This window comes from Schistocerca nitens, chromosome 1 (genome assembly GCF_023898315.1).
Source record: "Schistocerca nitens isolate TAMUIC-IGC-003100 chromosome 1, iqSchNite1.1, whole genome shotgun sequence".
In the NCBI taxonomy this organism is placed as follows: Eukaryota; Metazoa; Arthropoda; class Insecta; order Orthoptera; family Acrididae; genus Schistocerca; species Schistocerca nitens.
In genome coordinates this window covers 1,062,849,677-1,062,866,524 of record NC_064614.1, presented here as the reverse complement: position 1 = coordinate 1,062,866,524, position 16,848 = coordinate 1,062,849,677, and the positions used below count along the sequence as shown (strand labels likewise).

The following is a 16,848-nucleotide window of genomic DNA, read 5'->3' as shown; positions in this document are numbered from 1 at the left end:
CTTACCTGATCCTCTTCTTTTCCGCTCCCAATTTTTTTCTTCCTCCCCATGCCCCACTTTCAAATGCTGCACCTGGCAGTCTCTAGGCCATGTATGCCCTGACAGATACCACTCTTCTTTTCCTCTGCTCATAGTTTGCTGTCCCTCCCCCTTCTCTACCACACCTCAGATTGCCGTTCATATGACAGTTGCATACCAGTTGGAGCTGCCGGTGGTAGCAGTTGTGTGTGTATGAGGTGTGCTTGTTTGTGAAAGTGTGTGTGTGTGTGTGTGTGTGTGTGTGTGTGTGTGTGTGTGTGTGTGTGTGTTTTTGTTTTACTTTGCTGAAGAAGGCTTTGCCCGAAAGCTATAAGGTGTAACGGTTGTGCCTCTCTGCAGCTCAACGTGTGATCTTTACAGTGAGTAGCAATCTGTCCTATTCCAACCTGGAGTTTGCATTGTTGGGTTAAAATGAATACTACAGTATCATTAAGTATCATTTTATTAATTTTTTATGTGAACAGTTTTTGAGTGTTAATTTTTCATGTATTTCACCACACATCACTTGCAATTCGCTCCTATGTACTTCATTAGTCCATTTCAAACAGGCTACTTACTTACAAGAACTCAGCAATTTGAAAGTTCTAGCTTAAACCATCTTTGAGTTAACCTTAATGTTCCTAAAAACAAAAAAAAAATAATGTTAGTAGAAAAACAGATTTAAAGTTTGCTTTGTTAAATTTTACAACTTTTCTTGAAATATAGGGATTTTATACATGTTTAAAATCTTCCTCACTGTATTCAGGGTCTTTGTCAACTTCTCTTCCTCTTCTACATGATCTTGTCAACTACTTGTGAATTTTGGATGTATTTATCAATGCTGCAGCAGCCTGATTGACCCACTTCTTGTCCAGCATTGTCAGTATTTGTAATGCGTAATTCCTTTTAGCAATGAATCAGAGTTCTAATACCTTTGCTTTTTCTTCATTGCCAGTATTATAATATAGAACAGCAATATATGTTGCTGTCTAAACAGTTTTAGGACCACAAACTCAGGGTGTACAATACCATGACAACCATGAAATCTGGAAAAAATATGGGAATTTTTTCATGCTGAAAATAATTCAGCAAAACCTGGAAATTTTTTAGAATTCCAGAAATTTTTCACTGTCATACTTTTCAGTTAAATTTTTGTAATTCTGACTGTAAGAACTGATACTCTAAAAAACGATTTTAGTTTAGCCCACTACTGCAGAATAATACTGCAACAATAAAACATAAACAAGAGGGTAACACCAAAATAAAACTTAAGTTACAACAAAAAGTGTGATTTACAACAACAAAACACAGTGCATACACAAGAGTCTGCTTTTGATGAACATGATGTCATAACTGTTTACATTTCTAACAGGCCCCAGGAAAATGTGCGTGTGATGATATGAGAAGCATTGCTTTCAAAGAAAATCTCGTTTTACACTGGATGAATTATGTTACATGTGAGAATGTGCAATGCATTTCTTAAATCATTGAGCATTATACTCTCATTCAAAACTTAACACTTAGAGGATTAGCCACTTACAAAAATTTTGGTCCCAGAAGACCAGCCGTTTATATCATTATTTTAATTTTTACTGGCTCATTTGTGTTTTATGTATATTAAAGAATAAGCACACAAAGAAAGACCAATATTATATGTGAAAGGTTATCTTTTCTTGTAGATGTAATTTATATATATTACTTTAGGCGTTAACTTCTCCTGTGTGTTTGCTAGTGCTTCTTAACAGTCTGTGGGAAAATTATTGGGAAAAGGGATTTGGTAATGATAAGCAAATATTATTTGAAGGGTTAAATGATTTTTAAGTTTATTCTGGAATATATAATAGAAAAAGGGGGGGTTTCAGCTATCCAAACAGTACCCTAGTTAATGAAGAAAAAATGGAACAAAAAGATTTCATTGTGAATACATGGATATAAAAATTTTAAATGTTATTCTGTCCCTTCCAGAAATAATTGCTTGTACCTCTGTAACATAGTGGTGACATGTTGGTATTTCCCTCCATTATTACTGGTGTCCTTGCAGGACTTCACGATCATCCAAATACTTGTTGTAATATCCTTCATGGACTAATAAATAAATATTCAAACAACTTTTTAAAACTGTCCTGAATATATTTTCATGCACGACCTTGACGTAATACATTCACAAAGTTAATAATACTTGGCATGTGTGCATTTTTTACACATACATGTAGTCTCTTTCAGATCTCAACACAGATTGACAGGCAGAGAACTACCAATTGATTAGTGCATGCTGAATTGCTCATTAATAATCATCTCTGCCCTACATATCTTTTATCGTTGTCACAGATGTTATCGCTATCTAGCAGTCAGAGAGCACGTCTTAAAAATTATTACAGTTTTGTGTATTGTGTACCTCCATGTAAACATTTTTTGGATGTGCAAGATTCACATGAATTTTCAAGTTGCAGTGGCAAATTAGAATCCATTTTCTTCCTAGAAGCACTCTCATCAAGAGAACCTCCGGAAATATCTTGAGATGTATTTCCTTTAGTAAAATGATTCCAGGCAGATTTGCATTTCATCCATTGTAAGCAGGGCATAATTGTGGATAATATATGCACAATTCACCCAAATTATCATATTAACCCTGTGTGAACACCAGTAATTACATCACATGACATCTCAGACTTGGTTACATTGCTTATTCGTAGAATTAGTGTCATCTTTGGCTGACTCCTGGAACTACAACAAAGATTTTGCAATGCTGTAGTGTCCAGATGTAAAAGATAAAACAATATCGATTATACAAATTTTGGATTGAAAGCAAGCTGAATGATATGTAAATTCAGTCAGGCAGGCACTGATGTACTTAATTTATTGCAGTGAAAATAATGGTCATAGTCATAAAAACTTGGGAACGCATTGTCAGTAAGTCATAAATTAATATATTTATTTTAAAAAAATATTTTTTTTGTAAAATCACCATCGTGCCTCCTTAAAAATTCTAATGAAGTCAGTGATATCAATAAAATGTCATGTTGATGATGAAATAATGCTTCACACGTCTTTGTTAACAAATAAAAATTATAGCTGTCTTTTTGTTTTTCATCATATCATGCAACTACTACTGTTCAAACAATGGAAAATCCTATATGGAATAATGACGATATTATGAAAAGAATAGACAGCTACTCACCATATAGCAGAGATGTTGAGTCGCAGATAGGAATGACAAAAAGGCTGTCAAACATGTAAGCTTTCACCAAACAGTCTCCTTTGTAATTAGATAGACACACACACACACACACACACACACACACAGAATCAGGATGGCCGGACGCAGGTTTGAACTGTCATCCTCCAGAATGCGAGTCCATTGTGCTAACCACTGCACCATCTCGCTCTCTTGCTCAGTCAAACCAGTCAGGAATTACTGCTGTATCTGAATGTACGTCTATTTCAGTTTGTTTCTGAGTGCACATTGTGAAGGGGAGTGCATGCAGTGACATTTCGAGTTGGGTAGCTTACACATGGCCTGTGCTCAAATAAAGCTACACATTACACATCTGCAGTGGGCCAAAAAACACAGAAACTGGGCAATAGCTGACTGTAAGTGTATAGTTATGGAATCAGTACTAGAAATAGTATAGTATGGAATCAATTCTAGAAATCAGTATAACTTCCACAAAGATTTAAAGTCACTTACTTTGGTTCAGAAAAGTGTCCACTATTCAGCAATATACATTTTCAGTAACATGCCAGCAGCCATAAAAAGAAGTAATAATGAAGTTCAGTTTAAGAAGAGTTTAAAAGATTTATTGGTGGCCAGCTCCTCCTACTAAATGGATGAATTTTTTAGCAGAACCAATTGATGCATGCATGTTATTAATATCACATAATGTTAATATTGCATAAATCTGACTTCTGTACAATATTATGCAGTAATGTGATCATTGTAAATAAATTCTGTAAAATGTTTTCTATGTCATTTCCTTTAGTTGATGTTGCTTGGCAATGATAGCCTAAGAATTATCATTTGCACCGAAGTGTATTGAATTTTTAATATTTGGTGAGATAAGAGATACATTAACATGTGTTCTTATTTTGTAAATATTTACTGCGTATTCTTGTTTTCTGGCATGTTCACATCCCAGAGGATCTCACTATGGATAAATTGGAACGAAAAGTACATCTAATCTAATCAACAAGTAATAGTATTGCCACTTTTCAAATTATATAAGGTGTTGAATACACAGACAACCAAATGAGGCATTTAACCCACAGTGACTGATGGATGTAGCTCAAGTTTCTGTAATGTTTCTCTTACTATGACATGGGCCTATTCATTCAGTGTACTGTGAACGTGAAACGAAATGTTTATTTCAACATTATGGTGATAAAATGTTGCACTTTCTTGTTCACTTCATGATGCGTAAGCTATGGACACTCCCACCTTCCAAGGGGACAGCACCGTATGCAGAAGACCCTACACGTGTGTTTCTGGTTTGATGAACACTGCGACACAGGAAGGGCATCCTGCCACCTTCTGCTATTAATACTGCAAAATCCAAAAATTAGCATTCGACGCTTTGAAGATACGGGATAAAGGTTAGGTAAAAGAATCAAGAAGATAGATAGACAAAGAAACAATAAATCATGTCATGCACGTGATTTTTTGAAACAATCAACACAAAATGGATGTTTAAATTTCACATAAAATTTTAGTATATAAGTTTTGAATATAAATGTATAGCAGATGGAAGACAGTGGATTATTGAAAGTTGGCTGATATATGTAAATAAACCTGTGAACTGCACAGATTTTGCACTAAGTGGTTTCTTGGAAGCTTCTACACCAGCATGCCAAAAATGAACAGTGTTGAAGAACTATCCCACAATTTCCTTAACAGCTCATTCACCCACATTGCAGACAAGACCAATGTACAGAAGAATGGAAAGGAAAATTCAGGGAGTGTTAGATGACCAGTTTCTCTTTATGAAAGCTTAAGGCACAAGACAGGCATTTCTAACATTGCACTTGATAACAGAGAAAGACTTGTTTGGCTGTGTGAAATGGTGAAAAAGTTTCATATTCTCACAAAAATAATTAATAATAAGAATAGAAGACCAAGAGAGAAGTGCTCAGGCTTCTCTTAGGAATCCCCTTCTATGCCAGAGAAGCAACTATGGCAAGAGAAGAAGGTTCAGCAGTGTGATCAAAATTCTGGTGAAAGGTCTTCAGTCTGAAGCTCTTCATGCTAATCTATCCTGTGCAAGCCTCTTCATCTGTGAATAACTACTGCATTCATTTAAACTTGTGTGCTACATTCATATTTTGGTCCCCATACAAAATTTTTACATCCACTGTTCCCTCCATTACCAAACTGACAATCCATTAATGCACAGGATCTGTCCTGTCAAGCAATTCCTTAATTTAGTCAAGTTTCTTTCCTCACTTAAGTTCGGTAGCTCCTCATCAGTTACTCACTGTACCCATATAAACTTAATAATTCTTCTGTAGTGCCAGAGCATCAAAATATTCTATTCTCTACTTGTCTGTACCGTTTTCACCCACATTTCACTTCCATAGAAGCTTAGTCACCAGATAACCACTTTCAGAAAAGACTTCCTAACTCATAAATTTATATTTGATACTAACAAATTTCTCTATCTCAGAAGTGCTTTTCATTCTATTCTGTAACAAGGTGTAGAAAAAACGAGGTAGTTGATAAACTTAACATCAAAATTAGTGGTTGCAATAGTTGAAGTAAAGGAATTCTGCCTCCTTGGAAGCAAAATAATGTATGGCACATAAAGCAAGGAAAATGCAAGGAACAGACTAAAAGAAACAAAGAGCCCTTAATTTAAGGAAGAAATTTATGAGAGCGTACATTCGGAACAAAGCAATAGCTGGAAGTGGGTCGTGGACTGCAGGAAAATGATGTTAGAGGTGGTTGCTAAAAATTACGTGAACAGTGATAGAACCTGCTCTAAGACATCAGGGAATAATTTCCAAAGGACTAGTGGGAGCTGCAGAGGCAAAATAACAGGGAACGACATATAATTCTCAAAAATTGAGGATATTCGTTTAAGTAAAATGAAGAAGCCCATGGTAGTTTTAAGTTACAAATGCTTTTAAAAGTGTATCTTTTTGTGAATTTTTTTATCAGAACAGACCCATTCCCAGTGAAGTCCAAGGCTTTATGAAAGAGCGAAAGGGATGCAGAGGCATGGACAATTTTGAAATGAAGATTTTGCTGTAGTGGGGGGATTAATGTATACAATGATATGAAAATGACTGTCATATAAGTGACTATCAAACCCAAAGAAGCTAATGCAGGGTTTAGGAAACAGCCACGCGAATTTCATGGTACAAGGAGAGAAGATCTGTGGCAGAGTTCTGACTGGCCCGTGCTCGTTAGGGGTCCACAAAGCATAGGTGTGATCCATTAGCAAACTGCAGTCTGGTAGTAGGTTTCCTAAGGGACCCTATCATTTTGCTTTGATGGAAGCCATTCTGGTACCACAACCATACACCTTATTCTAAAATGTGTATTAGTTTGTTGAGTGTTTATAATATACCCTTGACAAGACTGATATGAGAGAATATCCTGGGCTTGCAAACTGAAGGGTGCTGAGAAAGTAAACAGTCAACAACAGACTCACTTTGCACTTGTTGAATACTTGTATAGAATGATGTGACGCCAATAATGAAATTAGTTATAATGATGTGTAGTGTGAGAGGTACTCCATATTCAAATACTTGACAGACTGAATGAACAAGAGCTGCCCCATTCTCGTGAAGCCAAATAATAGCTTCACAATATCTTCTGCCATGCTTCAGTTCAAAACGAATATAGGAAATATTGGAAGAAATAATTTGCTTTTATATATGTAAGAGAACCACATACTCTTTCTTAGAACATAATAGACATGTCTGCTTGTTCTGCAGTGCGGTTTAGCTGAACATTCTGTTCTTCTGACAGCAAAATGTTATTTGCAGGTTGTACCACTTAGTAGCAATCTTGGTTTCATACAGTGGGTGGATAATACAAAAAGTCTGAAAGAATTAATAGAATCTTCATACACAGGAGAAGAGAAAACATCTGCGTGAGTATAAATGATGAAATGTTTTATAAACATAAAGTACAGGTTTTTAATTTATCCCTAAAATCTAAATTTTTTTGTAATTTTTTGTTTTTATACTTCATTGACACAGTCCTAAGATCATTTCACAATGCTGCAACTGGTTTCAACCTGCAAATAGTCATGTCTAGAGCAAAGACCTTTGATAATGCAGTGGAAACCACTTGCAGCAAAGTGGTTTCCTTTGCATTATCAAGCAAAAACTGCTTGCAGCATATGGCTTTTAATCTGTAGATGACCACTGGCTGATTGAAACTGTTTAAGGTAGTGAAAATGCTCTTGGGATTGTGTTGCAAAAATACAAAAAATGAAAGAGCATAGTGAGTCACTAAATCTCCACTGACGATTAATGAATTTTTTCCCTTAAAGTTTTTCAGCAATGTTTTGTTTTGCTATTTCAGCATAGACAAAATAATGCTGTTCATGAAAATATTTTGTTACAGGGATGAGGCTTTAACACGCTATAGAGGCTGGCTGGCTGCTTCAAATCCAAGTAAAAAAAACTTGACGGACAAAGAAAAATATGAAAGTGCTTACCGTAAATATTCACCTGAAGAAACAGTTAAAATATACAATGAGAATGTAAACAGCGTACCTTGGGATATTATGCGGTAAAGTATTGCTGTAATTACTGTTTCAGAAATCATCAGTGTGCATAATAAGATTTTTGAATGTAAATGTATTCACTGCTCCTGCTTGTGACATCTAAGTTACATGAATATAGTGGTGCACTAACATTCAGCTGTCACAAACCCTAAACCCAGTCAGTATCATCAAGGAAAAATTCAGAATTATTTTGTAGGACCATCCATCAAAATGGCAAGCTTTCATTCATTTACCTAGGTAACACATTCAAGTGATTGATATTGCAAGATCATGGGTTAATGTAAGTGCAAGATAAGCTATTGCAAATGTGGAATTCTGGTACATTAATAACCGTGCGCCAGATGTCAGTTTGTGGGATGAAGTTCCACACCTATTGCACTTGATCAGTCAGTACGGGGACAGTAATAGCTGGTTGTGGATGATGCTGGAGTTGTCATATAATGATGTCCCATATATGCTAGACTGGAGCCAGAGCTGGTGATCGAGCAGGTCAAGGCAGCATCTCAATCCAGTAGAGCATGTTGAGTTACTACAGCGGTACGTGGGTAAGCATTATACTGTGGGAAATCACCCCCTGGAACACTGTTCATGAACAACAGCATAACAGGTTCAATCACTAGATTGACATACAAATTTGCAGTCAGGGTGCATGGGATAATCATGAGAATTCTCCTGCTGTCACATAAAACTGCACGCCAGACCATTACTCCAGGTGCAGGTTCAGTGTGCGTAGCATGCAGACAGGTCAGTTGCAGGCTCTCCATTTGCCTTCTCCTAACCAACACACTACCATCACTGCCACCAAGATAGAAGCAGCTTTCATCAGATAACACAACAATTCCTCTCCCTGCCCTCCAATGATCTCTCGCTTGACGCCACTGAAGAAGCAAATGGTGCTGGTTGGGTTCAATGAAATGCATGCCACAGGCCATCTGTCTCAGAGCTATCCTTGAAGTAATCTGTTTGTAACAATTCATTGGGTTATTGTGATGCCAACTGCTGCTTATATTGCTGCTGCATGTGCAATGTGATGTGACAGACCATATGCCAAACATAGTTGTCTCCCCTGTCACTAGAGCCATGTGGCCATCTGGAGCCTGGTCATCTTGCGACTGTACATGCTCGTGACCACTGCTACCAGCACTTTGGCTACCTTCGTACTGATCTTCCTGCAATACTGCTGTTACAGTGTGCATTTAAAGCAAAACTGATTTGCATTCTCATAGTGGCACTACTAGCGCCATTCGTATGTGACTTCCATGAAATTTGAATAGACATAATTTCAGATGTAGAAACATGACTAACAACTTACGTTTGTCACACAACTCATTCTTGGTATTGCAATCTTCTCTGTTGGTGTTTTATGTGGTACTGCCATGATCAGTCATTATTATCATTTATGCAAGCAACAGTCTGTGATTTTTTCGTTCTTGATTTATTTTTCAATGCTGATTACTTATCTGTTAAAATAATACCTTTGGACTCCTGTATAGAGCTGTTTCTGAATTACAGGTCACTCACTTTCATCTCTGTTGCATCATCACACAGATTACTTCTGGTACCACTATTATCTCACTCCCTCCCATTTCCTACTCCACTTGTGAATGCTGTGCAAAAGTACACTGAGGTGACAAAAGTAATGGGATAGCAATAAATACATACACAAATGGGGGTAGTATCATGTACACAAGATATTAAAGGGCACTGCATTGGTGGAGCTGTAATTTGTACTTAAGTGATTCAACTGAAAAGGTTTCTGATGTGATTATGACTGCACATTCGGAATTAACAGACTTCGAATGCAGAATGGTAGCTGTAACTTGACATAAGGCACATTCCATTTCAGAAATCATTTGCGAATTCAATGCTCCCAGACCCATAGTGTCAAGAGTGTGCTGAGAATACCAAATTTCATTCATTATCTCTCAGCACGGACAACACAGTGACTGATGGCTTTCAGTTAACAACCTGTAGCAGCAACATTTGCATATAGTTGTCAGTGCTAACAGACAAGCAACAGTGCGAGAAATAACCACAGAAATCAGTATGGGACATACAGCAAATGTATCCATTAGGACAGTGCAGTGAAATTTAGTGATAATGGGCTATGGCAGCAGGTGACTGATGCGAGTTCCTCTACTGACAGCATGACATTTGTTGTGGCGTAACAAGACAGCTACGCCACACGGAGGTAGCCGAAAGGCACGCGCTAAGCTAAAGCAGGATGGCGTGAGGTCTGAAACAGGATACGTAATAAAGCTATAAAGAAAAGTACGTAGCTTCTTCAATACTTAACTTTAATCCATCCTTGTGGTACATCTGGAAATTGTGGCGATACAAGTGAGACTCTTTAGATACATGCAATGTTACTAATGGCGCCTTGCTAGGTCGTAGCCATTGACTTAGCTGAAGGCTATTCTAACTGTCTCTAGGCAAATGAGAGAAAGGCTTCGTCAGTGTAGTCGCTAGCAAAGTCGTTGTACAACTGGGTCGAGTGCTAGTCAGTCTCTCGAGACCTGCCGTGTGGTGGCGCTCGGTCTGATCACTGACAGTGGCGACTCGCGGGTCCGACATGTACTAATGGACCGCGGCCGATTTAAGCTACCACCTAGCAAGTGTGGTGTCTGGCGGTGACACCACATTCCTCCCCCGCAAATCGGCGAACGGTCGTGTGATAAGGCTTCCGCCCGCCTTGGGGAGGACCCCATGTTGACGTATGCGATGAGGTGGGGAGCCTAACAACAGGCGAGGCTGTGCCACCTGCACCCGGCCATTCGGTCCGAGGGGAGCTAGGAAATGCCTGGAAACCTAGTCCAGGGTGCACGTCAACATGCGGTGTATGCACCCGTAATGAGACAGGAGGGGCCGAAGGGTCAACCTCCATTTGGTCGGGGTACCCGACGGGCGAAGACGACATCTGGTCCGGAGCGGGCAAGAGTTCCATGGCGGAGGACATCTGGTCACGGGAAGCGATCGGCGGCGCGTGACCCAGGGAGGCGCCATGCGGTTGCAGCGACGCGTCCACGGCGGGCGGCGCCAGCGGGAGAACAGGCGGCGGCGGCGGCGCGTCGCCATGAGGCAAAATGGAAGGCAGCGTCGGTAACACCTGGGGATGAGGCGAGCCAGTAGATGGGTCCCCAGGGCGCTGACCGGACGGCACCGTCGCTGAAAGCAGACGGGGAGCGGCAGAACCCAGGCGACGACAGAGGCGCAGCTGATTGAGATGCCGACACGCCTCACCAGAGGCTCCCAAAACCAATTACATCGCGCGGCCGAGGCAGCGAAGAATGCGCCCTGCGAGCCAACGCCGTGAACCTCGATAGTTGCGATAGAATACAACGTCGCCTGGAGCAAAAACAGGAGTCTGCCGCTGCACAGGAACCTGATGCAGCGGATGCAGCAAAGACATCAAGGTTCGATGAGGACGACCGTGGAGCAACTCAGCCGGCAAGCGACCATCGCGGGGCTGAGAGCGATACAAAGACAAAAAGAGCAACAACGCGTCCTCCCGAGAATGCGACTCTTTCAACTTCAACATCTGTGACTTGAAAGTCCGGACCAATCGTTCAGCGGCACCATTTGACAGGCAAAAACGGCGCGGATGTCAGATGTTGAATACCATTGGCCTTGCAGAATGACTGAAATTCTGCGGACATGAATTGTGGGCCATTGTCGGAAACAATAGTATGTGGAAGACCTTCAATGCAAAAAATAGCAGACAACGCTTGGATGGTGGCAGAAGACGACGTGGAAGACATCCGGACAACAAAAGGAAAGTTACTGAAAGAATCGACCACAACCAACCATCGAGCATTCCAGAATGGACCAGCAAAATCGATGTGCAAGCGTTGCCAAGGGGAAGTGGCGTTCGGCCATGCAAAGAATTTCCGCGGCGGTGCGGATTGTTGTTCGGCACACGCCATGCAAGAAGAGCACATATTCGTAATCGCAGCATCGATTCCGAACCAAGTACAGTGCTGACGAGCAAGTTGTTTCGTGCGCACTATACCCCAATGTCCTTGGTGAAGAAGCCGTAAGACAGAAGACTGTAACGAACGTGGGACCACGACTCTGGACTGATCATTATCAGAACGCAACAACAAAACACCACGTCATACAAAAAGTCTCTCCTTGTGAGCAAAAAATCGGCGAACCAGCGGATCCTCGATCCGCGACTTTGACAAGGGCCATTGCGTAGGAACAAAACGCAAAACAGTAGCAAGGACAGGGTCAGCAGCTGTGGCTGTAGCTACACGACGAAAATCAATCGGAAATGAGTCGACCACGTTATCGGTTTCCGAATCAATGAACATGCAAGCAAGTTCGGAAGAATCGATTGCTCTATCCTCAGCAACAGGCAAACGGGACAACGCATCAGCGTTTCCGTGCTTAGCAGTTGACAGACACAAGATATCGTAGCGGTACTGCGAGAGGAAAATTGACCAGCGAATGAATTTCTGCGCTGTACGTGGAGGTACAGGCTTGTTCGGATGAAAAAGCGATGTCAAAGGTTTGTGGTCTGTGATGATGGTAAAGTGACGACCATACAAGAAATTGTGAAACTTTGTAACACCAAACACGAGAGCCAAAGCTTCTTTCTCTATTTGTGAATAATTTCTTTGCGCAGATGAGAGCAATTTGGACGCAAAGGCAATAGGACGATCATGCGATCCATCTTTGTGCGCAAGCACAGCATCGATCCCGAAATCCGATGCATCTACCATCAACAAAATGGGGTTTCTGGGGATCGAATGGCGTAAGGCAAGTATTTGAAAGCAACGCCGATTTCAACTGGCGAAAGGCGCGTTCGCATTCCGTCGACCAGACGAACGGAACACCTTTACGGCGTAAGCAATGAAGCGGAGCTGAAATGGAAGAGGCATGCGGGATAAACCTGGCATAGTAGTTAATTTTTCCCGACACACTCTGTAGCTGCTTCAAAGTGTGCGGCGAAGGCAAGTCTTGGATGGCACGAAGGTGCTCTGGACTCGGATGTATGCCTTGGGCATTGATGACATGTCCCAGATATGGCAAGTCACGAGCAAAAAACACACATTTGTCCTTCCGCAAGCGAAGACCATTTTGTCGCAATACCTGAAATAATGTTCGTAGATTTTCTAAATGTTCGGCTGCTGTCCTTCCGGAGATCACAATATCGTCCAGATAGTTCGCAGCAGTAGGGACCGACGCACAAACAGTTTGTAAATATTGCTGAAACAATGCAGGGGCGGAGGCACACCCGAATGGCAGTCTTTTGAATCGGTACAAACCAAGATGCGTGTTAACCACCAAGACGCGCTGGGATTCTTCGTCCACTGGTATTTGCAAGTACGCATCCGCTAGGTCCAACTTTGAAAAGTATTTACCCGGGCACAGTTTGTCAAAAAGATCTTCCGTGCGGGGCAAAGGAAAAGTTGCAGTCACAAGTTGTGGATTCACAGTTGCCTTGAAGTCCACACAAAGTCTCAGTTTTCCGGAAGGTTTCGGCAAAATTACTAAGGGTGAGGCCCAGAGAGAAGCCTGCACACGTTCAATTACACCTTGTGATTCTAAATCGTGTAAAGTTCTTGCGACCTCATCACGCAATACGTGGGGAACATTGCGCGCTCTGAAAAATTTCAGTTGCGCGTTTACTTTCAGTTCCAATTGTGCTTCATAGTTCTTAGCGCAACCAATGCCCGGTGCAAAAATGACTGCAAATTCTTCACATAGACTAGAAACACTGGCGGAAGGCACAGTCTGGTTCACTGATAGGACCTGATTGACTATAGACAAGTTAAACAACTGAAATAAATCTAAACCAAACAAGTTTACTGCAGTAGAAGAACGAAGAACGTAAAATGTCACTAGTTTTGTTTGTCCCTTGTACGTTGCAAGAAGAGTGCACTGTCCTAACACAGGGATCTGGTGTCCTGAATAACTAGTGAGCTGTACATTTGCGGCACGCAACGGAGGTTTGCCCAACTGTTTGTACGTGTCTTGATTGATTAAGGAAACCGCAGCTCCGGTATCGAGCTGGAATGGTATTACTTTGCCTTCAAAGTCCAAGTCGACAAAAAGTTTATTGTCCTGCTGACGACAAGAGCGACTGTCTCGTGCAATTTGAACTGATACGGGTACAGCATCACTTGCTAATTGACGTGATTTCCGGCGACGTCAATGCACACTTTTTGTGGGACGGACACAGTCACTGTTAGAGAGAGTAGCACTGGACGGGGTGGAATTAACTACATGAACGTCCATGAGCCTGAGTGTCCTTGGTTCGATTCCGGCGCGAAGCAAAGGGCCTGGAATGGTTGTGATTGTCTGATCTGAGCTTTTTCTGGCAAACACTTTGAACATGTCCTTTCTTATGACAGTAAAAGCAAATAGCTTGGCGTGATGGGCAATTGTCACGCGAATGTCTAGTGGCACACTGCGGGCATGATTTCACTGCATGTGTATGCTTACGCGGCACACGTGTTTGAGAGCTAGGCTGCAGCTGCGCGGACGTGCGCGAGGGCTGTTTAACGGTCCGTGCAGCGCGACCGGCGGGCTGGTTAATGTGACACACGGCCGGCGAAGTTTCAAATGATTCCTGAGCAAAGTCAAGTGTGTCTTGCCTATCCAATATGTCTATCACTTGTTGAAGGGAGGGATTTACTAGTTTCAAAATCTGTTCCCTTATACGAACATCTGTAACGTTCTGTGCAATTGCATCACGTACCATTGTATCTGAATCAGGGAGTCCACATTCACACTCAAAAGCACAATCCCTTGTAAGGCCTTGCAATGTTGCAACCCACTCTCTATTAGTCTGACCGGCCGTACGTTTTGTGCGAAAGAACGTATACCTTTTTGCAACGACATTGACTGTGTCTTTGAAATAGGCATCTAATGCCGACAAAATTTCTTCGTAGGACAGAGTTGCTACGTCGCGTCGGGGAAATAATTTCACTATCACACGGTACGTTTGCACCCCTACACATGATAATAATTGAGGCTGCCGCTCGTTACCTTGAATTCTGTAGGCGGCGAGATGAAATCCAAATTGGCGTGACCACTCCGTCCATGTTTCCTCGTCCGCGTGAAATGGACGAAACTGGGGTGCAACAGCATGTTGTGGCTGCGGTAGCGATGAAGCGGCGGCGGCCGCATCGGTGTGCATTGCACACTGACCCTGGACGAGCTGTCCAAGGGCATCCAACAACGCCTGCGTCTGCTGATTCTGCAAACGATAAAATTCGGACAGTACATCTGGAGAAGCCATGACACAAGGAAATTTAAGCAAGGAGGAAGAACAAGACCCTTTTTTTTACTCGTCGCCAAACTGTTGTGGCGTAACAAGACAGCTACGCCACACGGAGGTAGCCGAAAGGCACGCGCTATGCTAAAGCAGGATGGTGTGAGGTCTGAAACAGGATACGTAATGAAAGCTATAAAGAAAAGTACGTAGCTTCTTCAATACTTAACTTTAATCCATCCTTGTGGTACATCTGGAAATTGTGGCGATACAAGTGAGACTCTTTAGATACATGCAATGTTACTAATGGCGCCTTGCTAGGTCGTAGCCATTGACTTAGCTGAAGGCTATTCTAACTGTCTCTCGGCAAATGAGAGAAAGGCTTCGTCAGTGTAGTCGCTAGCAAAGTCGTCGTACAACTGGGTCGAGTGCTAGTCAGTCTCTCGAGACCTGCCGTGTGGTGGCGCTCGGTCTGATCACTGACAGTGGCGACACGCGGGTCCGACATGTACTAATGGACCGCGGCCGATTTAAGCTACCACCTAGCAAGTGTGGTGTCTGGCGGTGACACCACAACATCACCTGCAGTGCCACTCCTGTGCTTGTGACCGTATTGTTTGGACCCTAGACAACTGGAAAACTGACGCTTGGTCAGATGAGTCCCAGTTTCAGTTGCTAAGAGTAGATGCTTGGAGGAGGAGGAGGAGGAGATTAGTGTTTAACGTCCCGTCGACAACGAGGTCATTAGAGACGGAGCGCGAGCTCGAGTGAGGGAAGGATGGGGAAGGAAATCGGCCGTGCCCTTTCAAAGGAACCATCCCGGCATTTGCCTGAAGCGATTTAGGGAAATCACGGAAAACCTAAATCAGGAGGGCCGAGTAGATGCTTGGATTCAAGTGTGATGCAGACCCCACGAAACCAAGGACCCAAATTGTCAACAAGCAACTATGCAAGCCAGTGGTGTCTCCATAATTCTGTGGGCTGGATTACATGGAAGGGACTGGGTCCTCTGGTCTAACCGAACCGATCATTGACTGGAAATGGCTAAGTTCAGCTACTTGTAGACCAGTTACAGCCATTCATGAATTTCATGTTTCCAAACAGCGAAGGTATTTTGATGATTGAGGATCCGTGTCACGAGGCCATAACTGTTTGTGATTCGTTTGAAGAACATTCTGGACAGTTTGAGTGCCCAACAGGCCTCCCATTGAACATTTACAGGACATAATCAAGAGGTCAATTTGTGCACAATATCCTGAACCAGCAATGCTTTCACAATTATGGATAGTTGTAGAGGCAGTTGACTCAATATTTCTGCAGGAGAATTCCAACGGCTTGTTGAATCCATGCCATATAGAGTTGCTGCACTAGGTAGAGTGAAAGGAGGTCCGGCACTATAGGAGGAGGTATCCCATGACTTTTGTCATCTCAATGTAACGACTATCAGTATGAGCTTGAATTTCTATGGATTTCATGTTATGATCATTTCCTGAAATATATGTGGGAGGAAGTAATCTGCTTCGTAATTCCTCTATGGAGTGTGTGCTTTCAAACTTTTAACAGTAATCCTCTCCATGATGTGTGCTTCCTATGTATGATCTGTCACCAAAGTTTGAAGAGCATCCTCAAGACACTCTCATGTTCACTGAGTTAATCTGTGACAAAACGCACTACTCTTATTTGGACCTTCTATATTCACTCTATTAAACCTACATGTTAAGATCCAAGACTGACAAGCAATGCAGTGTAATCAGTTGATTCTAGCATTTTGCAAACAATCTCTTCTGTGGATGAACTACATTTCATTAGGTTTCTCCATGTGAATATCAGTCTGGCATCTGTTTTTCCTCTAACTACTTCTATCTCATTTTAAGT

The 16,848-nt window shown here is 41.8% G+C and overlaps 1 protein-coding gene across 1 annotated transcript in view; it reads left to right on the top strand.

The window, feature by feature from the left end:
• The window catches only part of LOC126226731 (DNA-dependent protein kinase catalytic subunit-like), a 563,510-nt gene that overhangs the window by 504,425 nt on the left and 42,237 nt on the right, over positions 1-16,848 (top strand). Inside the window, exons 51-52 of the mRNA XM_049942233.1 lie at positions 7,003-7,109; positions 7,589-7,756. Coding sequence (XP_049798190.1) covers positions 7,003-7,109; positions 7,589-7,756 — 275 coding nt within the window. The remainder of the gene's footprint in view (positions 1-7,002; positions 7,110-7,588; positions 7,757-16,848) is intronic.